We start from the raw sequence: 22,613 nt of genomic DNA, 5'->3' as shown, positions 1-22,613 counted from the left end.
TTATATATTTTTCTGCGCATTTTGGTCACTGACATTTCCAAAGTGAAAAGAATGAAAGGTCGGAAAAAAGAACTACAACCCCTGTCACATGATTAAAATACCCGGAAATACAATACCGATAGGTAGATTTTAATAGGGGGCACAGGAAAGCAAAGTTATGACCCGCCCTACTCTGCCTCTGATTGGTTAGTAGTCTGTACTCGTAAGCATGAGGAATGAGATTGGTTAAGGATAGGGAATGAATATTAGGGTAGGCCAATCTGGGGTAGAGTAGGGTGGCTCATAACTTCGCCATCCTAGGAAAAATATAGCTAACAGTGGGTCATATCTAGATGGTTACCCTATATTTGCTAAACTCTCGCGAGATTAAATGTACGTGTTATTTTTCTTCATTGTGTGCATTGTACATAATAATCATATGTTAAGATGTGACAGCACAGGTTCAGGTAAATTTAAGTTTAGGGACAAAAAAGATTTCATTAAGATTAAGGAAAGAATAGTTTGGGGTAAAATGGTCATTCTCGCGAGATCTTTCGCGGGTCTGGGGTTACCATCTAGACACGACCACGGGAGTTGGCCACAGTGGACAAATAATTATGTAATGAAAAACGTGCTTTGTGTGTTTACTTTCATTGATTTTAACTGCAGTATCTGAATTATTGAAACAGCTGATATAAGGCCAAGTCGTCGGTGTGGCGCCAACACCAGCGTTTGTTTTAATTCATGGACAGAGACAAGTGTAGCGACATTGTAAGTAGGCGATTCCGGTATTTGTCAGTCTTTTTTTCCAGAGGAACCAGTGTTGTTCGCTGAAGTCATGAAGCGTTTGATTGATTTTCTGGACCTTTGTTTATCGATAAAGCTCTTGCGGTCTTTCTTTGTAGCTGATATGCAGACTGTGCACTCATGCTTTACACTTCTTGCAGCATGTGTGCTCTTGGATGGAGATGCATCAGTTCATCGGTGACCTTATCACATCTGGAAACACCTCGAAGGACCAGCCAGATGTGGTGAACCCAGCATGGGGCGTGGCTGGAGCAGAGGCTGTTAGGTTCAAAGGTGCTTCACATGAACCTTTTCAAATAACTCGACCTGCTCAGGACAAGACGGAGGCAGAGCCGGGCCGTCGGGTCCAGCCTGGGGCAGCACAGAGGAAAGGAGAGGCCAGAGACAGCAGAGAAGGTGGGGCTATACATATTAATGTATATATTTTAATAATTTTCTTGCAATAGTACTGTAATCCCTTTTTCTATCCTCTGTAGATGTGCATCATGGCTGCACCTGCCCTGGCTGCCCTTACTCCAATTATCCTTCTTCCTTTGAGACTTTACAACCCAGACAACCTATGTCCTCATCGGCAAGCACAGATACAGATGCAGTACGCCATCCCAAAGACCATAGTAACACTGCTCCATTGAACTTAAATGTGAACAATGAACCAAGCAGCACAACCACAGCTGAGCTAGACACCAGGCCGTCCGGCCCAAGGACTCAGAACCCGGACCAGAACTCTGAAACTCCTCCATCCAGATTGTCCTCAAGCTCCTTGAACCACCTCACCATGTTTCCCTGCTTGTGTTGCCGCCGCAGCTTACAACCCTGCACACAGATCCTGAGTCACCAGGAAGGAACGGATTCCCCATTTTCTCACACCCATGCCCATCATCATTTTCATCACCATCACTGCCCTATAAGCTCCTGTCTGCCCTATCCACAGCTCTCTGCTCCTTTCCCCTGTTTGTCTTGCCAGCATTCCTTTCCTGCCTGCACTCGGGAGGAGAGAGGTAGGCCAGTTTCGACTCTGCTGTCGTTGCATGCTTGCATGCACTGCCCTGCCACTTTTTCCAGACCCTCCCAGCTGCTGCAGCACCAGCGCACCGAGCATGCTCACAAACCGTCTGGCTTTCTCTGCACAGAGTGCGGCAGGGCTTTCAACTCACACAGCAATCTCCGTATCCACCTCAACGTGCACACTGGTGCCCGGCCGTACACCTGCTCCGAGTGCGGGAAGAGTTTTAGTCAGTCGGGGGCTCTGAAGATCCACAGACGGATTCACACAGGCGAAAGGCCATACTCCTGTGGCTTCTGTGGCAGGGGGTTTCCCCATCTGGCAGGGGTCCGAGCCCATCAGAGGACCCATACAGGAGAGAAGCCCTACCGCTGTAGTCAGTGTGGGAAATGTTTCACCCAGTCTGGAGCCCTGAAGATCCATACCCGCATCCACACAGGTGAGAGGCCCTTTATCTGCAGCATCTGTGGAAAAGGCTTCGCCAACCGCTCCGGGATCCGCTTCCATTACCGCACAGTCCATGGGCTGGCCCCTGAACATCCTGGAGAAGCTGGGGGTGCATATCGAGGATCAGCAGGTCGTGGTTGTCCGCCTGGACGTCCCAAGACTTTGCCTCCCACCAGCATAGGGCTAAACACACCTAATAGGTCAGATAGTAACTCACATACAACTCTAACTTCAAGAGAAGTGTCGACTGCTTTGCTGGGTGGAAATGAGAGAAAGTCTCAGTCGGAGGGAGCAAACACAGGTAGTAACAGAGAAGGGCTGCTGTATGCATGTGAGGACTGTGGCCTGCGTTTTAAGGATGCTCCCTCCAGGAACAGACACCAGTCTTTGGTTCACTACTCCTCTGAGGGGAAACAGGAGAAGGGGGGACAGAGGAAAGAGTTGAGCACAACCAGTGGAGAGTAAATTTATGTTGTTGGTACATTATAGCAGGCTCAACATCACAAAAGTCAAATACATGTTGAAATTATATGTAAAAATATATTCTTTAGTTACGTATTACTTAAAAGTATTGCACTACCTTTCAAGCTATTGTATATAGACTGAAGTCCAGTTTTTAAATCACAAATTGAATTCGTAACACCGTAAAGGGTTTTCAGGAGAAATTCTGTATATTAGCTTTTTAGCATCTAATTGATGAAAAATTAATTGATTTGGAGTTAACACCTCTGATTGGTTTGACATGTTTTTATTAGTGAGGTGTCTAATCTGTGCAGATTTAGCTTTAAGTCTGTAAAGTGAACTTAAATATCTTGCTGCTGAATCACACTTCAGATCCTATTTTTTCTTAACACCGTTGTTTATTGTGCCTTATTCAGCTGTGGAGAGAGGCATTGCCCTTTGTATTGCAGCAAATTACTCGCCAAATGTGACAACACGGGGCAGTTACAAAAACTGTGAATTTTTGGGTCTGTTAATTACATTTTCTGATATAATGGAAGACTACCACTGCCATTGACCCTTATGATACAAAAGATCATATACCAGGGAAAAGTACAATTTTCTATCTTAAATACAAAACTGTTTTGTATTTTCTTTAAGGGTCATCAGTGTGAACAGCAATTTCATATTGCTTTATTTTAGTTAAGTAACAGAATCCAATGAAGAGAATCCAAAGGAGTTTTTACAATTAAAGCTAAGTGAAATATTAAAGTGGGGAGTTAATTTAACTTAATTCCTTAGTGTTTTTTCAGTTATGGGAAAGTTGCCCTGTGGTGACAAATCTAATAATTAACCGGAAGGTTTTATGATAGTGAAGTAATCTTTATTTTCCGGATTGGTGGGAAACAACATGTCAACAGCTCTGGAGTTCGAGTGAGGTATCTGTGTCTTGCTCAAGGGTACCGCTGTAGGTTGAATCACAAGGATTTTCATCTATGTGAAAGAAAGTCTTTCCCTGTTGTGCCTTTCTTTGTATAATAAAAAAAACAACATGTATTTTAAACCAATATTTGTTTGTTATTATATTATGTATGTTAGAAATGGACAATTATCTGAGGATTAAGAACCAGCAAACAAATACTGACACGATCCATTCCTGTTAAATGTTTAGGCTCGAGAGAGTCACCTAGTGGTTACACATAATCATTGCAACAATATCAACCACTGTGTTACAATGTACCATTTATAGTACTCCTAACATGTTTCTTATCAAAACATGTTGAATTGATATATTGTAAATACAATTTCATATTGTGATGACAAGTAACATATCCTATTCACTTTTTCTCCATTAACCTGTTAAATAGACCAAAGCATACATTGTTAGATGACTTGTGCTTTCTGAAAGTGCAGCTTGTGATTGAACATTTCATGAATAAACAATATCTCTGAGACACTGTTAGACCTGTATTTTCTTTGTGCAATGCGAGATAATTAAAAGAAACAGTACTACTATATTCTTCCTTGAAGGCAGTATTTGTATTTTTATGGCTCTCAGTTCATTGTGTACTCTGAGTAGTGTACCCACATAGTCCCAAGTGACCCCTCAGATTAGGGTGCATTACTCACTCACTCAACATTAGTACACTAATCTCAGTTTAGCATCCATCTGATATCACTTCAAGTGGTCCTCTGGTCCGCACAGTTTAGCTCAGGAAAGTATTTTTTTCTCCTGTGTTCACAAAGGCTCCTCATATGTGTGCTTCCGTAATAAAGAGTCAACAGATTTGGGCTCAGCATAGACAATACTGACTGGTCGTGGCCCGCTGGCATGAAGGGCAGGAGTGCAGTAGCCATTGGACAGTGCTCTGTGTGAGGGGCAGTCATATTGAGCACAATTGGATGTTGTCCTGGCACCAGTGATAGACACTGGCTTTGGAGGGCCGTGTATATTGCTGTGAACGATCCCTGCTGAAGTTGGCAGGAGGGACTCAGAGGACTGCTCACTGAATGGGGTGGCATATTCAGGCTCAGGGGGAAGTGGCTCAGCGTACTCTGGGAGGTTATTAGGGGTGTGGTAATGGCTGAAGGTGAAGGGAACAGTGTAGCCCTCATCTGAGGAAGGCCGAAACGTTGATCCAACCTTCTGTCCAATAGCTGGATGGGCATAGTCTGAAAAGATAAAAAAGTTTAAAAATTAGTCAAAACCTGGTAAGAGACTATTTCTATTCATTTGAGTTGCATCAAACATTGCCATACTATGGGTATCAGCTAATGTCAGCATCATGGACCACATCAGTTTCTGTTTGGCTAAGTTGTGGTACTTTGTGGTATGCTGAATTGTCATTTTCACACTTTGGTTTTATATGGTTTAAACAAATAAGATATAACCTGTTAATTGGTGAACTTTAGAGCTGCTGGTAGACAGATTTTGTTACCGTTTGACAGAGCCAGTCTTTGTGCTACGTAAGCTACGCTAACGGTTATGTGTGTGTGGTATCAATCTTCTCCTCTAACTCCCCACAATGTATAAATGTATTTCCCAAAATGTCAAACTATTTCTTTAAAATGAAATACCCTTGGTTTTTTGCACTCTTTTTTTAACTCTTGGTTGCAAGGTTATGTTTAATCATGTAATTACATGTAATATCTACCTACTATACTTAAGTGTATATTTTTGTAAATAAGTTACTCCAGTTACAGATAGCTCCCTCCCAGTTAGTTTATTCCATAACTTTTCAATCTATTTATCAATGGCATCTCATATGATTGTTAAATAAAATCAGGATAAAAGTATAATCTTTAAAACCTAATTGTGATAAAATACCTTTTAAAATTGGCATTCCAGTAAACAACCTGTTTTCTTTCTATATTGTAAAATCATGTACAAAATGCATATTGGCAACAGGATCAGTCAATGTAGGCAGGAAAATATCACAAAACAATACAGATTGCTGCTTTCATACTACTTCTCCATTGCGCTGATAAAATAAAAAAAGTTGAATGAAGTGGCAGCATCCTTTCATTAATGGGAGAAAATCTTCTCATTTGCATCTTATCCTGCAATGTCTGGGAAATGCTGCTTTTGCACTCAATAGCCATCTCATACCAGGCCCTCCATCAACTGCCTGGCCACCAACAATGTCTTCTCTAATCACAGGGACGGGGGCTGACAGTGCAGCACTCAGACCCCACAAGACCTAGTCTTCACCACCGCAGGAGAGGCTGTGGTGTGGGAGGCCTGGACCCTACTCAAGAGCCCCCGGCGGCCTCAGACCCCGAGCTATTTTAATTAGATGGGTTTTAGTGAGGGCTTTGATTGTCTTAGCATTGACCCTCTGTCCTGTTTATCACTGAACCTCTCAGTGAAGGGCCCCCTCACTGGGGGAAGGGATGGGGGAGGCAGAAAGGGGACTGGTAGGAGGAGGGGGGAGTAGGCTGAGCGGCCTTTATCGAGCTCCAATTAAAAGGTCTCTTTCAGAGAGGCTCCGTGGACGAAAGAAAGGAATGTTTATACTGCAACCGGGTGATGGGCTGAGCCAGGGGAAAGAATGGACAGCCCGTGGAGAGGGCTGTTTGCCTGTGAAGCCTGGCATGAACTCCTAAAACTGACCACTGAAGCCAGAGACAGTTCAGAGCGGGAAAGATGGAAGAGGGAGGGGTAGAGCTCAAAATTTCAGATGACCGGTAAACACTGTACAGGCAACAAAAAAAGTATCAAAAAGGGCAACAATGGATGATAGAATGACTGAGGTGGGGCAGTCTTCTGGTGAAAAGTAAAAATATTTCTACAATAAGAATGCCCACCATTAAGAGGGGGGGCAGGGAGAGCATCATGGACATTACGCTCCACAGGGTAGGAGATAAGATCGGATGGTGGGCGGGGGAGACTCTTTGCCTGGAAACTCTGACAACCTACAAGACAAAAAACACATGGTCAGAAGCTTTTTAACAGAAGCCTGGAAAATACTGAAAAATGGTCAATAAGAAGTTAACTTACTTGTTGACAAGGAGTACTTCAATTGTGAATCTTTTTTCCTATATGGAAAAGGAGATTGGCACAATCCATTACAGTATTGTACAAACTAGGTACCATTTCTAAACCATGCAATGGCTACTGGAGCAGCATTATCAACTACAATAGAAAACTACCTAGGTGTGAACAAAGCAATATCTTATGATATCCATGTGTCATAAATCTATTTCAATAATGCAGAAAATAATTAAAATCTAATATGCATACAGTAAATATTATTAGAGAATACCTTCTCTTCCACCAGACTCCAGCCAGTAAACAACTGCTGCACATTATCAGCCCCAGGGCCACTCCCACTGCTATTATGACTGGCTGAGTGGAGCCTACAGGGATACAAGTGTTTACTCACTCAAACAGTTGTACACGTGTAAGGAAGGAATGCAGTTTACTGCAATTTACACGACTTTGAATGTAAGGGAAGCACATACATTTGTCTTTCCACGATTTGACAGGTATTCTTTAAAAAAAGGATTGATTTTCTATGTACAGTCACAAAATTAGAAGGTAATAAAAGTGCATACTCAGTCGCGTCTCCACTAATACTGGTCCCCCTGTGGGTGTGGGAGAGTGGCTGGGGCGTGGTGTGCCCACATTGTCTTCAATGGACGGCGAAACAAGTAGCAGGACAGGACATCATAATATCAGAAACACAGACATGAGTTCACACTGCTAGGTCAATCATATAATCTCAATCTTAATTTAATTATCTATTTATTAAATTGGAACTCTTGCAATTTATCCTTTTTAAAAACGTGGTCCCTGCCCTGTGGTTTATTGTATTATTGTACTTTTTAATCTTACTTAAGCCACTGGTTCTTAAGGGTGAGCTACCTTGTGCACAGTAGTCTCAACTTTTTTCTTCTTTTTTTTTTATTATATTTTTTAAATTCTTGTATAAATCGGTTCCAGCACAAGTTACTTTAATCTATGTGCAATATTTCTTATTAGGTTTAGTGCAATATCTGATTGAAAATCCAGAAACCACAGTAATGTGTAGACTGTCGATGTTCCTGTATGTCACTTATGTCGTATGTAAATTTAATGTGATTGTAGCCACTATACACTGTTGTCCAAGACAAATTTCCCCTTTAGGACAATAAAGTTTATTTTGATATGATTTGATTTGATAAGCAGAGTAAGATTACTCACCTCCAGGTGGGCGGCTCCTTGGTGTGACCTTTGCAACAGTACAGCCCAGGACTTGAACGTGAGCTGAAGCTCGGCCTTGCCACCTCAGTGGCTGTAGCCGAACAAACCTAGCCACCACAGGAGGAAACAGGCTGTTGAGCACCCTGGGTTGGCCGTCAGAGTAGGCCTGAAACACCTGGGAAAGATAACAACCATGTTACTTATTAACAGAGAATGCTGAAGAGCTTATAAAATAACGTTTTACTGCTTCACTCAGTTGCCACATCAGTTCAGACACGTTGTGCACCCAATAAGAAACATCAGTGAATACAGTACAACACCTACCTTTTTTTCTTTGCTTTCTTTGTAAGGTTTCCAATTCTTTCTGTCCTTGCTGAAAAGAAGAATGTAGGTTTCTATGTAGAACTCATTTGAGCCTGTTGTTATTATTCCTGAAAAAATAAACCATGTTGTGTTTTTTTAGTTCATGAGATAAACTAAATCAAATTACAAAGCAAACTAAAATGTACATTGAAGCACAATTGGTACAATTTGTTGAAATGTGGTGATTTATTTATGGCCAAATTAGAATATTCCACACACACATTTGAATTTTAACTTTACACTTTCGACCTACCTGTGATGGTTCTTCTATCACTCAGCTCCAGCTCCAACCAGGGCTCTGGATCATTACTGTTTGCTGTCCAGGATAAGAACTCATGGCCAGAATCCATGTTTTTGGAAGACCAGGACCTTCTTTGCTCTTGGCTGTTTTTCTCCCCGAAAGATGAGGCATTTAAACCATAAACAGGCAGGATGTTTTTACATTCTGTTCAAGGACCAGGGGAAAGGATGCACTGATGAAATTGGTTAATTATACAATCTGAAATGTTTTATATACAGTGTCTCTGGACGGTGGCAAATCACATTTAGAAAATTTAAAAACACCACAGCAGGAATGTAAATAATATGTTAGGTGTACTAAATGGGCTCTTGCTCGTACCTTCGGTGAAGAGTAGCTTCTTTTCAGATAATGATCCCCTGTCAAAAGAGGTTGAAAGATCAGAACATCTACATAGCACAATCAAATTCATAGTTTTTTGAGTGCAATAGCAGCAACAGCAAACACACATTTGAGACAGTATGCCATTGGCAAAGGTGGATTCATAGAGTTTAAGACTTCTCCCACGAGTCACAGTGACGCGGCCTCCCAAACTGTCAGATGCAGCTCCCGCATGCACTGCAGACTTACACAGGACTGAGGTCTGTGGCAGAGGAGACATACAGTATGAAGCACATTCAATCATTCATTTAATCAATAACAAGTGCTGATAATTTTCTACAATTCGTACTGACATCTCTGTAACCCTGTTCAGAGCTCCCCCAAACATCGCCTGTGGCATTCTTGCATCCAGCGGGGCAGTACACACTGAGGAACAGCAAAATGTCATGTGAAAAACAATCACAGTTTTATTGAAACATGTTCTATTATGAGAAACGGAGAAATCAAACACTAACCTCAAATGCTGCAAGCTGAAATGAGTTCCTCGTTGTAAACAAGAAATGAGGTCTGTAATCGCAAAACAGACATACAGAGATTAAAATTAACACTCCTGAAAATGAATTTAAACTTTGAAATAGTATAGTATAGTATGAACAGTTGAATTAAAAGAGTATAGTGTGGTATGTTGTATCTCAGGCTTACATAATACCCCCCGCCATTCAGCCAGCACACACAAGCAGCGATTCTGTATGTACTATATCAGGGGATGAGCGGTCATCACTGTTGATGTGACTAAGCCCTTTGTTACAGCAACTTTGTCACAGTTCACGAGTACAACGAGTGCTCCTCGTGTGATGGCAGTTAACAGACAGTGGTTTGTATGTCTGAACACGGGCTTAGCTCCAGACATTACCAAATTTCATAAACAACTCAGTAAAAAACAGGAAACTATGATACATACTGCACAGTACAGATGACCTCATCCAGACAAAAGGAAGCCACCTCTAAGTATAGACTCACAATCAGACCAAACAAGTCCTTATGGTTATTTATAGGGTATACAGTAGAGACATCTATATATGTGTACACATATCAATGCAGCAATTTACATTTTATAATCCAACGTTGCATAGGCAGAGAGAAAGTGAAAGTATGGTCCATATGTGGATTCAATCTCAATGTGCATTAGCTGATTAAGAGGAGGGGGGAGTGAAAAAGAATCGAGCTACTCCAAGCGCCAGACTGAAGCCTGAGGCCTCACTCCATTCAGCCTGAGATTCCTACTTTCTGAGCAAACACGCCACAGCAAAGATAGAGATGGAGGATGAATGCCAATAAGCAGTGAGTCATACGCTTGCATACACATCCGCACACACACAACTGCACATACACAAGTATACAAATATTCACGCGCAGAAGAGTGTTAGAAATTACACCAGCATACACTGGTAAATGAGCAATGTTTAAGAAATTTGATTCCATTTGCAAATCACATTTTCTACAGCTGAGTGACGTGTTGTATATGCCCAGCTACAATTACAATACAACTGTAATAACAGCTGGTAATATACGGACGTCATATACTTATTATAACTACAAAAATAGCAATCAACCAGTTACAAGTAGCTGAGTAGCTTCATTTAAATCAGAGTGGAGAAAATTACCTGGATACTGGTCCGTGGCATAAGACAGAAGAAACCCTCGTCCAGAGCGGTGCGGGCCTGACTTGAAGGTTATTGTCACTTCATTGCCATTAAGTGTCACATTTTTCTGTGATACATCCAGCTTCCCACATATGGGACCTGTGAACATGCAAACCCACTTTATAAAATCTGCTTGTGGGAACAGCTACCCAGCAGAGAAAGCTAAATTAAAATCATGAGCCAGGTCTTGAGGAATCCAGTAATAAACACAATAGACAGTCTAACAGAGTATTTATATCTTCTGAATTTCTCAAGCTTCGTTTTATGCCCTCGAGACATGACTTGGGATACACCTGGGTGGAAGAGCACATGTTGCGAAACTGTGTTTGCCTCATGTTGGTGTGTCAATGGATTGGCATGCTCTATGTGTATTCCACAATCATGGCTGGGAGAATACCAGTAATGCCAATGCACATAAAAGATCCATCAGCAGGTATTTAAGTGAGGAATCAAGAGAGTGTCATAATATCCAAATGGCATTTTGATCAGACATCAACTTGACTGCAAAGTGCAGGCTGCTTACCCAGACTGATTTCTCCATTCTTATCCCTGATTATCAAAGAACCATTCCTGCAATCCGGACTGCTCTCAACATCAAAATCTCCAAACAACAGTCGCAGTGTTCGTCCTTCTGGCACACGAAGCCTCCACTTACAATAGGTGTTGCTTGGGTAGGTGCCTGGATAGTTCTGGGAGGCCAAGGTGCCAGACTCTGTGCCCAGCTGTGTATGTCCACAGCCATCGCCTGAAATAATACATACAAAGGACAGTGAGGAGGAGGCTCTGATGGTAAAAAAAAGCTGACAGTTCACAAGGTAAATCCAATATCAACGTGTAGAAAATGTTTCGGCGAGATTTAATTCCAATGGCCTCTAGCTGTTCATTTAATCTGCTTTTTCAAAATGAGGTTAAGAGGAACTCCTTAGGTTCTGTATCATGTGATAACTTTATTTCATGTGTTTCACTGTTTTTGACAGTTTTAGTAATATGTATAGTTTTTCAATAATGCCTGAAATGTAAGGGAAAGCTAAAGTTCAGAATTGTTTGTATTTTCAAAAACAAATCCCTCATGTAATAGACCAAATTTAAAAGTTGGCATATTACAATTTCTTGTTTTCAAAACCCAAAGGTCTTCAGTTTAATATGACAGACAACTAAGGAAAGCAGCGAAAACTAATTTGATGAGCTGCAACAAGTTAATCATTTTTTTCTTAAAAAACTAAAAACATTTAACAATTATCATATTTCCAAAATGTTTTTCTGTCAAACAGTTAACAAATTGTACTGTTGACCCTGTTTACAGACTAATCACAAGTATTTATCCATCTCATGCAGCTGTTTGCATATCAATATGTAAGCCAACTTTTTCCTACTACATTTCACTTCGCTGCAATAAGCAGCAGCTTAGCAGCTTAGGGAAAGCAAAAATCACATAACTGTAGACAGTTTTGTCATTAATTCTCTTACACAGAATATTAAGGGCTTTGTTAATATTTCCTATTCAGGAAAGATGAGTAATAAATGTCTTTTCTGAACAGCCACAACAGATCAGAGCATGTTTATACTCTAAATGTCAAATGCCACAACTGTTGGTGAGGGAAGTGCTCAGTTCCTGTACACAGCATATATTCCAAAAGGAGGTAATCTTAGATAATATGTCATTTTTACTTTATATTACAAGATGCTGTTCTTGAGAGGAAAATTAAGAAAATGTGGATTTTACAAAAAGTTGTTAATTTCTTATGAATGTAATTAATTAGTTTCCTTTTGAAAATTGTTTTCTTGAATGTTGACTCATAACTGTGTTGACTAATGTTTGCTTCTGTGACAAACACTTGAACAGGAAACACTAATATTTAGATCCTCTAAACATCTCTGTGGGTCGCAGAAAATAAATGAGTCAATTCCCCCAGTGGTCACACGAAGATAAGCACTGTTTAGGCAGCAGCTCAAAACCTACCCCCAAAATGTCAAGTGCTGACATGTTCCAAGAATGGTCAAAACATGAAAAAGTCACCGGTGACCATCTAAGTCCACACATTACCCCTAGTCCTTGTCTTCCATATAAGGGTGCTGAAGATTTGTTGAGGGGAAACTGGAGGATAACCTTGAGCTCACCCTTTGTCACACACATCCTGCATCGCACACACTTCCCAGCAGCTCTTCAGCTCCTTATATACAACTTTAGATGTTACTCCCCCTGCTCAAGTCCCCAAAGGATTCCATGGAAATGCCACAGCGACATACTGTAGCCGTGGGCAGTAGAGCGTGGACCTGTCACCTTCCGGTCGGAGGGCCACAGGGACGGTAATACTAGGGAGGTTCTGGGTGGCCGGTTATCTTCCCCTGCTCACTGAACCCTTTCACCTACAGTCTGTCTCCAGGCCAGTCTGTTTCTACTTTCATACAGAAAAGAACATGTGCTCAGCCTGTTCTGGCCAGTTTAGAACATTTTGATGGTGAATTACAGAAAATACAGTCTATCAAAAAGCACCCCAGCAACATGTTTTCCACTTGAGGCTTTGCCGGCAGGTCCTTACAAGTCCAAACTAGCAGACAGGATGTTCCCCTGTGCTACCTGTCACTACATCGCCTTATCCTGTCTTGTGTGTCAATCACAACGTTACAACACCAAGGCAAAAGTATTTCCCCTGAACCCAGGCCCCACCAAAGCTCTTTGCATATTTTCCAACCAGGACAAAGTGATTCAGAATAAATAATTGACCCTGGACTTAATCATCTTCTGATGTGAGGAAACCAAACCCCCAGAGACAGGCAAAACCAACAAGAAAGGATTTTTGTGGTATGGCTGAATGATACAGTCAGCGTCTACAGGGCAATAAACAGTTTTTCTGTGTGTCTGTGTGTATGTATGACCACAGTGATTCATACTACACATGGACTTGACTGCTATGGTGGAAGAAAAAAAACCCTTTGGGAAAGGATAGCTGAGTTCAGTAGGTAAACATGCACAAGGGAAGAGTATGTAAGGAATGCATGTCATCACATGGTTGACCTTTACACCTATTGTAATGTATTTTTTTACATTATTTAGCCACAGGCATAAAACACACAGAAAAATGTAAGTTCCTTATATTTGATATAAAATAATGGTAATATAAAAGTAATAGCATGTAAAAGCTGATTAGAAATTACAGACTACACCCCTAAGCAATGGTGATATCTGCAGCTCAGTAATTATATGATGACAGGGCTAACTAATGATCAAGTTATCCACAGAAGATGCACAGGGTGTTTTAAAGTCTGTTGGTCATAGCTGCTTATCGTCGCAAGTCAAGTCAAGCAAAACCAATCATAAAGTTCAGAATTCATCTCTTCTTTTGGTGCTAACGGTGACACTGGTATGCAAACACGATTTCTGCAATAAAGTCTCACGTCACAACTTTCTTTTAACTTATCAGAAGCGACAACAAAATGTATCTTACCCTCCTGGCCGTGGACACCGACAGAATAGACGCTAAAAGTGATCCAGAAACCAGCGATAAGAGACTTCACAGCATCCCCGATGTTTTTGCACTTTGCAAGCATGTTTTCCAGAGACGTGTGTGGGAAAAGTAAGGTGCAAGCCCCGCTGGCTCGAGGATCTGGCTTCTGACAAAAAGTCATAGTACAAAGTATCGGATATTTACTATTGGACACCGGACGCATACTCGACCTCCTATTGGCTGCTCAAGAGTGTCAATCAACGAATCCCGAGCATTCCATTCCCATATATGGGCGGGCCGACCTGGAGGTGTGTACTGATCTGAGACCAGTCGGTGGAGGTCCTAGTAATGGTTCACCTTGGTTTACACAAGCCGGCGACACTGAACCTGGATCCTAGGCAGCTGCATTGAGACTATTTCATTAATTTACTGTGTCACAGGCTTGAAATGCTGCGTTTAAATGCACACATCATTCATTTCAACATGTCTGTGTGAGTTACCGACACATCACACATACACACTCTTCTCTCAAACTAAGAGCAAACCCTGCCCTCTGCTGGTGAAATAGTGGCAACAACAAAAACACAACACTCATCGGATTTGAATAGCGTTTATTGCATCAATAAAACAAACACCATAACGGATCATGTAAGAAATAAATGAAAACACAAACAAAGTGTGTGTTGAGCCTACAGCCTACTACAATCGAGCCGTGTAATCACTGTCTTCTCTGAGGTGAAAAAACATGTTTGTGAATCTTGAAATCTGCCAGCACCATGTACTGCAGTGGCTCAGCCGCCGTGCACTCGCTTCAGAAGAGCAGTTTGAGCGATTTGCACATTGCGTGCGAACTAACCGCTTCTCGTGACAGCGGGACAGATGCTTCTCAGGCAAATGCTGCCTTCACTGCAGGAAGTACAGGAGCAGCACAGCGCATACTCCTCTACCTCTGACAGGCGGGGAATGAATTGTCCCCTGTAGCAAAACGGTGAGTAAAAACTATGACAATGTTGATTTTAAAGTGAGTTTTTTTTTAGTTTGGGTTTAGACCAGGTGGGGGGGGGGGTTTGTGCGTCGGCCCGTTGTTGCGGGGTGTGCGTGCCGCTGCTCCGACAGACGTCAGGCTGAGCAGTGAGGGAGCGTGAGGAGACACGCAACTGTCCGTGTCGGAGTTATGATCGAACAAAGGCTACTGATAGTGTGGATATCAATTTGTATCAATCTTCTCATTGTATGGAAAGGTTGATTATTTTGTTTCTCAAACCCGGAACATTGACAGTTTGTAATTGTATGTTAATTTCTTTCTGTGCCGTTGATATCATCGCTCAGTGTATTTGACGCTTCAGCTGCTGCTTGTGTGGGACTGAAAGAAAGAGTTGTGGAAAGAATCATATTTTGATTAGTGCAGTCCGTATGCTATTATCATTATTATACCATATCCTAAATCTTTACATGACATTTTACGTTTCTCCGTTTTGTAATTCGTTATGACAGACGGTGGACAGTTTATTAACATTTGACCCACTGAGCTTATGCTGTATGCATTCTTTAACATCAACATGCATTGCTAGTGCATTGAGGAAAGGCTATTACCTTATACTTAATTATGTATCTTTAACCTTCTCGAATTAAGAAGAATTAACATTCTTTAGCAAATTATATCAACTGGAATATGCTTTGTGGCATGATACAGCCATGCCAGAACAGGTTTTTAATGGTATCATATTTGTGGTTAAAAAAACAAACAAAAACAAAGTAACCTAATTGCAGAAGGGTTGCATTTAGGCAACATAGTGGTAATATGATTAGATTTTTAATCATTTCAGTCTAAATAAATGAAAAACATTTCTTTCACCTGTTGAAACCAATACAGCTAGTCTATTACTGCACCAACTTTCAAATTAAGGCCCAACACCATAAGTTTTAATTAAAAGTGTAAGCTTTCGTCCCATTATCTATATAATACTGTGAATTCTCTAAAGTGATATAGGAAACAAGGCCTGCTCATGTGAGGATTATGCCTTTATTTTTCAAAAGCCCAGTATGGATTAATGTCTTTGACAGTTGCATGACACAAGATACTGCTGGGGGAGGCTTTCATTGACTTATGTGTGCATTAAATAGCATCACTGCATGTGTGTGTGTGATCTGAATGCTAACATGCGTGGCTGGCCCTCTGTGCGTGCAGCTCAGTGTGGAGGGGTGATGGCGGATGCTGAGGTCACTGTGTCTTCGGGGGATCTCATGATGGTGAAGGAAGAGGAGGGGGAGTCCAGTGGCAACAACCATAAGACTCAAGTCATCCTGCACCTGCAGCCCATCTTGCATGGGTAATATGGAGGTTATGATTGGGACATAAATGCTTTGCGTTTCCTGTGAGACAGTGAGGCAGAACAAATGTGTATTGAAAATGATACAACAGGATACATGTATAATCAGGTTTTCAGCATGACAATAACATTTTTTCTCACTGTTTTTCACTCATATTAGACAAATCTTATGAAATCATTCTACATCCATTTTAAATTCAATTTAAGACTAGCTTAAGGAAAAATACAGCATTAGGCTATGGAGGGACAGAGAGAAGCAAACATTAGTTAGAAATACAACATTTATTAACGCAAGTATTTTTCAGTTATATGTGAGAATCTGTTGCCCTCTGCAGGGTAAATGATGACATTGTTGACACCGGCACTACAGTCTTGGCCATAGAGACTCACCATGGTAAGTAACACTGAGACATTTCCCTTCAGTGCTTACATTCAACGTCTTACACAAAAAAAGTCAAATCAACAACTTATTTATTACAGCAATCATGTGCTTCAATGATCATTCTCTCACATTATACTTCAAGAGACTCTATTTAACAAACACCAATTACTGAAGAATATTCATATGAGCCCCCTGGGATGCAGTGATTGACTGATGATGATTTTGTCGCTGCATGATTCCTGCTTTCATCAGCACCCAGGGGGGTATTTTTGTGAAAGCTGTGCACAATGCAAACACACTTTCCTGATTTAATTTATTGAACTTATTGTTTGCATACTGTGCACACTGTGGCATGTCTGTGTCTGTCGGCATGACTGTGATCTATGTTTTCGGGCTGTAATCTTTAGATGAAAGTCAAGCAGAAGGAGAGGCGATCGAGTATGGCTACCCCATCACCTGTGGAGAAAGCAGAGCTGTGTTACTGTTCAAGAAGTTTGTGTGCCCCGGAATTAACGTTAGATGTGTCAAAGTAAGTCCATGACATATATTTAGTGTGATCAAACGGTAGTGAGTTATTCAATTATTTATATTGTAGAATTACATACATGCTCATTTTCACATTTTCTCTGCCACCTTCTCTTTATGTATTTACAAGAGCTTTTATGAACACATTCTGTTCTTTTGTTTACAGTTCAATGACCAGCTCATCAGTCCGAAGCAGTTTGTTCACCTGGCAGGGAAAGCCACCCTGAAGGACTGGAAAAGGGCCATCAGACTGGGAGGGGTTATGCTCAGGTAGGCTGATGAAACTAAAACAAGCACCTTTGTCATAGCTGATGGTAAAACCACTGCATACTAACTTTTTTACTGTGAACGACCTTCCTTCACTTCATTCTGTTGCATTATGGGTTAAAGAGTCAGACTTAAAACTGCTCAATCTAATGCCATAAGCAGCACATTTCACTTATATAATTTGCACTTGCCTTGAGTTTGTGTCTGTCTGTCTGTGCTGTGTTGCCAGTACATTCCTTAAGTAGTCGGTAAGCAGCATTATTATGGCAGCAAGATCAAATAACATGCCATCAAGCTGCTGAGTGATACTTCTCACTCCTTTATCGTGTTTGCACATGTAACTGTGAGTCAATACACCAACTCAGTAGGCAATATCTTTTCATCTTTACTCCTCTCAAGGCCTTTGTGTCAAGCAAACCTCTGGGAAGCTATTGCATTTGTTCAACAAATTCAATCCATACTTGAACAACTTTCAGTAGCATTGTAACAAATATCTTCTTGGATATTCTGGTAGGATTCTTTTAACCTGCTTCTCCCTATGCAGAAAAATGATGGACTCCGGCCAAATAGATTTCTACCAGCATGATACCGTGTGCAGCAACACCTGCCGCAGCACTAAATTTGATGTGCTGATCAACAGCACACGGCTTCCTCCAGGGACGTCAGTACAGCCGAGCCCATCCTGCCTGGCTCTTGACCCTCTTGGAGGACAGGTGCCTCCCCTGACAGGTGGATTTTAGCTGGCATTTACATTTAGCTGCTTTCTGTCTCACATATGCTCAAGTTTCTGTGCTCTGTTGTACCATTTGAGATGATGCAGACAAAAAAGTCTCCAGGATATGATTAAATCTTCAATCAGCCTATGATGTTTATGTGCTTTATTTACTGTGTATGTTTTTTTTTTATTTCAGGAGAGGTTGTACATGATGCAGCAGAGGAAAAGGAGCCCTCGGAGGATAAGTTTTGTACAACGGCAGAGTGGAGCCCTGGTCTAGCCAGGCCTGTAAACCCCACAACAGCCAATGGACATGCTGCAAAGAGAAAAAGGGCTGACATACCTGGTAAACATAAAAAAGGATGTAAAGGAAAGCTGTAACGACAATTATTATTTCCATCAGTTGTCCCTCAGTCCTTCAGTGGTTTGCATCACCCCTCTTGCAGCCGCTGCTGTTTGACACCTCTGATTCACTGAGCCAATGAACCTCTGAATCTGCAGTTGCAGGATGTTCTGCCATTCCTGCAGACTGGCCTTAAAAAGTTGCTGACCAGTGGCAGGCAGAGTCATGTCCCTTTATATTACCATCTGACACATCTGACATTTCTAAGTGTGGCTATTTCTTGCCGGGACCTAAACTTTGATTTAAGGGCTTTTAAAGGTGACCTGATTAGGCATTGTTCCAGCGGGACCATAGTTGCTAAAATAGCCTCCACTGATAATTTTTGTGAGTGGCAAATTGCAGTGCCTCACTGCACAAACTGCTTTAGAGCTAAAAACAAATAAAAACAACTCTCAGTAAACGTATGTGGCCTACAACTGTGCTCTTCTATCTCCAGAAATGTGCCTCTTCCCATTAAATGTTCCAGACATGGGGGAATAAAATTTGGTTTCAGATAGCTGCACACAGGATTTGTGATATTTACACCAGGCATATTGCATTTATCTCGACAGACATTTAAGTAAATGTGAGAGTGGACACATTTCTTGCAAGATAAGATATCAAACACCTCTGACATTTTATCGTTCGCATACATGCAAGTCATTTTTCAGTTTCCCTCCAATCTTAGACGACCTATTTTCTAACCCATTTTCCTACGCTTTCTTCTTTACCTCTATCACCCATTTAACATCTTCTTTCAAAGTGCTGTACCTGTCCCATTTCCTCTATCTCCTTATATCCTTGTACAATTGTTTCTCCAACCCTGACACCCTCTCCTCTCCCTCTCATGTTTCCCTCTTCACTTTATCATTCTGTCAGTCCTTTGACTGTCTTCAAATCTAATTCCCAGACATTTCCCTGCTTCCCTTCCCTGCGACTATCCTGCATTTCTTATTTATTTCGCTTGTCTACTCATTGTGTTCAATCTCTTTTACTGTCCAACTCCCCGGCGCTCATGAGAAAGCATACTCTCAAACACATACACAAATCTCCTCCATGATCTTACCTATACTAGTTTCTCTTCTTTCACTATCACTGTCATTTTAAAATCCCAACCTCATACAATGAAAAGACAAACAAACATACACAGAGGTCTCCACATATCATAATAATGTCCCACCCAATTGACTGTGTCTAGATGGAATACTGAGCCTGTGGAAGGGTGTGTCGGACTCTGGGCTGATGAGAGACGTCCTGTCCAGTCTCCAGACTGAATTATTAGCCACTCTTAAAGGAGTGGAGGTTCGCAGCAAGAAGGCCAACCTGCAGGAGACAGGTGAGACCCCTGTAAAAAAGAGTTGATTTTATTAGATTAGTCAAATGTCAGTCAAGTTAACAAACAAACAAAAAACAAATCACATTTTAAAATGATTTTCAATAAAAGTCAGACAAGCCAAATTTGGTTTGAGAAGGAAATTCATGAACATTGATTTCTAATCCTGCACAATTTGATCTGGACAAATTGATAGAATAATACTATTAATCAATCAAGCCTTGTATTATAGGTGACTTTTGATTGTTTTGTTTTGTCAGATGCCGTCATACTTAATTCCCTTTGTGAGATGTTTGGGCTTTTAGACTCAGTGAAGCAAGCTCTGGACCAGAGGCGCAGCCAGAATGAAGAGAACAAATTCCGTGATGGTGAGAAAGCTGATAAAGGAAACATACACTACAAACAGTTCTATCACATTGGATTGTTTTAACTACTATCCTGTTTCTCCTTAGAGTTGGATGAGATCTTTGAGGAACGTAGGAAGCAGGGTAGTGTTAAAAATACCTCCCACAAACACCTGAAACACCTTCGACCACAACGTCACAACCCATCAAGCAGCCAAACCCAGAACTTGCTGTCACCAGTCATCAGCAGTCCCATGATCCAGCCTCTCTCTGTTCTGGGTTTATCTGCAGCATCTTACACTCAGCTCACCATAAACTCTCAGCAATTCCCCCACATCTCTGCCTCCAGTGGCCAGCGTCACCATGCTGCAGCTGGCAGGACAGAAAGGGACGATCAAAGTGCCACTCTGGAGATGGAGCATGAGCTGTGTGAGACAGGCAACCGGAAGAAGGTTCACAAGCTGGGAAAAGATTTGGTGAAGCGAGAGGAAACCTCAGGGATCCACAAAGAGCATGGACAGAGGACCATTATAGTTCAAGAAGGCCCTCACCTTAGAAGTGAGGTAGTAGAGGAGAGAGAGAGCTTGCATGATACTAAAAAGTTGGTTTTAGGAAAAAAGGCATCAAAGAAATATAAAATTAAGTAAGAGAGAGATGATCCTAAAGGGGATGCTGTAGGACTAAGTAAGGGGTTGTGCCTGAAGCATAAAATAAGACTCAAAGAGGGGAAACAATTAAAAAACATTATTCCTTTGTCAAATTGTACTTTCATTTTATATACTGTGGTTATTCACAGTGCTGTTACAGGCAGAAATGTTTTCTTTTGTCGAGGTTGCAAATGACATATTCTCGGTGATCATTTAGGACACACTTTTGTAAGATTCTAATAAACTCAAAACACTCAATTCTTGCTTGTCCACCGCAAAAACTGTGTCATGTACTGCAAAACCATGTGCATGTCACAGTAGTCCAAGTATGTACTGTATTTCTAAATTTCAGTTTTAATACACCTTTCAGATGTCTGTAAATATAGTTTTTGATTCTATTAATGGTCTTCAGTGACAGCGTTTTCCCTTGTGTACAAGGAGTTGGTAATTTTTTCTGGTGTTTGTAGCAAAATGTCCCTTATACTTTAATAATTAAGTTTGTAATGATATTTGTAATAGAAAATACTTTTTTGTGAGTTACAATTTTATGTTGAATTTTATAACGTTTGGATTTATATATATTTCACTCAGGCTTATATTTTTAGAGATCTATGCACCAGACACTCACTGCCTACGGAGTAGATGATTCTTAATTTTTGACAATGAAAACCATATATTTAGTAATTAATGTGACTGATGAAATGTGTTGTTGGTTTAAACAGGGTATGGTTTATTAATGTGCTACAAATACATAAACTTGTACATTTAGTTTTCTCCTTTCCCTTTACTACACAAAATTTATAAAGCTGGAACATATGTTACACATGTCAAAGTGCAATAGGAAGTGCACTAAAGGTCCAGAATGACCCTGTACTATAATGAGCACATTTTAAATAAAATCCTTTATGTTTGACGTTTTCACATCAGCAGTGTTTAAGCTAAGGTTGCACAACTCAATTTATACTTGGTTATTTTTCATTTATGGCAAGTGTCACTCAGACACTTAATGATGTGTCATTTCTTTTGTCATCTTTCTTACAGTCAGGCTCAGCTAACATGAAAGCTAACTGGTGCAGTCTGAACTGTTTCTTTCTCTGATGTTTTATGAGTACCTACTTCACCCACTATCCTTTAAATCTAATTGATTTAAAGGATAGTGCAACATTTAATCACTGTGGAACAAAACTGCTGCTTTACTTTTTTTTAAGGCAGCTGATGGAAAATTGCCTATTGCGAGTGAAATTGCCTTAGTGAGTGTGTAAATGCACCATGCTTTAAAGTTTCAACCCACAGATAGCAGTGCAGCCACAATTTCCTGCCCTGTGTAATCCACTGTTAATTTACCCTTTAAGCACCACGCTGCATGCCAACGCTGTGTGACAGACAGTGATGGCTTGATAGCCAGCCTTTGTCACCCTCGCTCAGAACAGTAATATGTTATTATAAATTCACGCTCAACATTTCATGGGCAGATGTAGTTGTTTGTGAGGGGTTATGAGTGGCAGCTGATAAAAATGCTCCATAAAATGACTTTCATCACAGTGCAGCTGTCAGTATCCCCGTTGACACAGTATTTTACTACATCCTATTAAGTTTACTGCAAATTGAACTATCATGCATTTGAAAGGGGTCAGACCAAAATACTCCTTAGTTTAAACAGATTGCTACCCTGTGCCTGGAATACCAGGTTGCAAA

The 22,613-nt window shown here is 41.0% G+C and overlaps 3 protein-coding genes across 4 annotated transcripts; 2 read left to right on the top strand and 1 right to left on the bottom strand.

Annotated features, from left to right (window-relative positions):
• The first annotated feature begins 941 nt into the window (after positions 1–941).
• On the top strand, positions 942–4,131 carry si:ch211-79k12.2 (uncharacterized protein LOC568844 homolog). Its single transcript, XM_062422452.1, has 2 exons — positions 942–1,182; positions 1,263–4,131. Exons 1-2 carry the CDS (start codon positions 942–944, stop codon positions 2,699–2,701), a joined length of 1,680 nt encoding a protein of 559 aa, XP_062278436.1. The 3' UTR covers positions 2,702–4,131.
• Positions 2,732–14,128, bottom strand: si:dkey-34d22.1 (discoidin, CUB and LCCL domain-containing protein 1). Of its 2 annotated transcripts, XM_062421927.1 has the most exons (15): positions 13,994–14,128; positions 11,071–11,292; positions 10,509–10,646; positions 9,360–9,411; positions 9,198–9,270; positions 8,973–9,106; positions 8,845–8,882; positions 8,479–8,670; positions 8,187–8,293; positions 7,863–8,037; positions 7,235–7,309; positions 6,943–7,036; positions 6,678–6,715; positions 6,485–6,592; positions 2,733–4,849 (listed from the first exon to the last, which is right to left on the bottom strand). In XM_062421927.1, the coding sequence occupies exons 1-15, from the start codon at positions 14,094–14,096 to the stop codon at positions 4,416–4,418; spliced, it is 1,983 nt and encodes a 660-aa protein (XP_062277911.1). In that variant the 5' UTR covers positions 14,097–14,128; the 3' UTR covers positions 2,733–4,415. The 2 variants fall into 2 exon arrangements, with proteins under 2 accessions (XP_062277910.1, XP_062277911.1); XM_062421926.1 differs by having other exon boundaries at positions 2,732–4,849; positions 8,845–9,106.
• Positions 14,129–16,198: 2,070 nt separating this feature from the next.
• LOC133984030 (glucocorticoid modulatory element-binding protein 1-like) lies at positions 16,199–20,918 on the top strand. Its single transcript, XM_062423245.1, has 10 exons — positions 16,199–16,323; positions 16,659–16,717; positions 17,113–17,234; positions 17,397–17,500; positions 18,042–18,226; positions 18,409–18,558; positions 19,793–19,930; positions 20,188–20,295; positions 20,380–20,723; positions 20,760–20,918. Exons 1-10 carry the CDS (start codon positions 16,199–16,201, stop codon positions 20,916–20,918), a joined length of 1,494 nt encoding a protein of 497 aa, XP_062279229.1.
• Positions 20,919–22,613: the final 1,695 nt, after the last annotated feature.

This window comes from Scomber scombrus, chromosome 7 (genome assembly GCF_963691925.1).
Source record: "Scomber scombrus chromosome 7, fScoSco1.1, whole genome shotgun sequence".
In the NCBI taxonomy this organism is placed as follows: Eukaryota; Metazoa; Chordata; class Actinopteri; order Scombriformes; family Scombridae; genus Scomber; species Scomber scombrus.
This window is presented reverse-complemented; position numbering and strand designations above follow the sequence as displayed.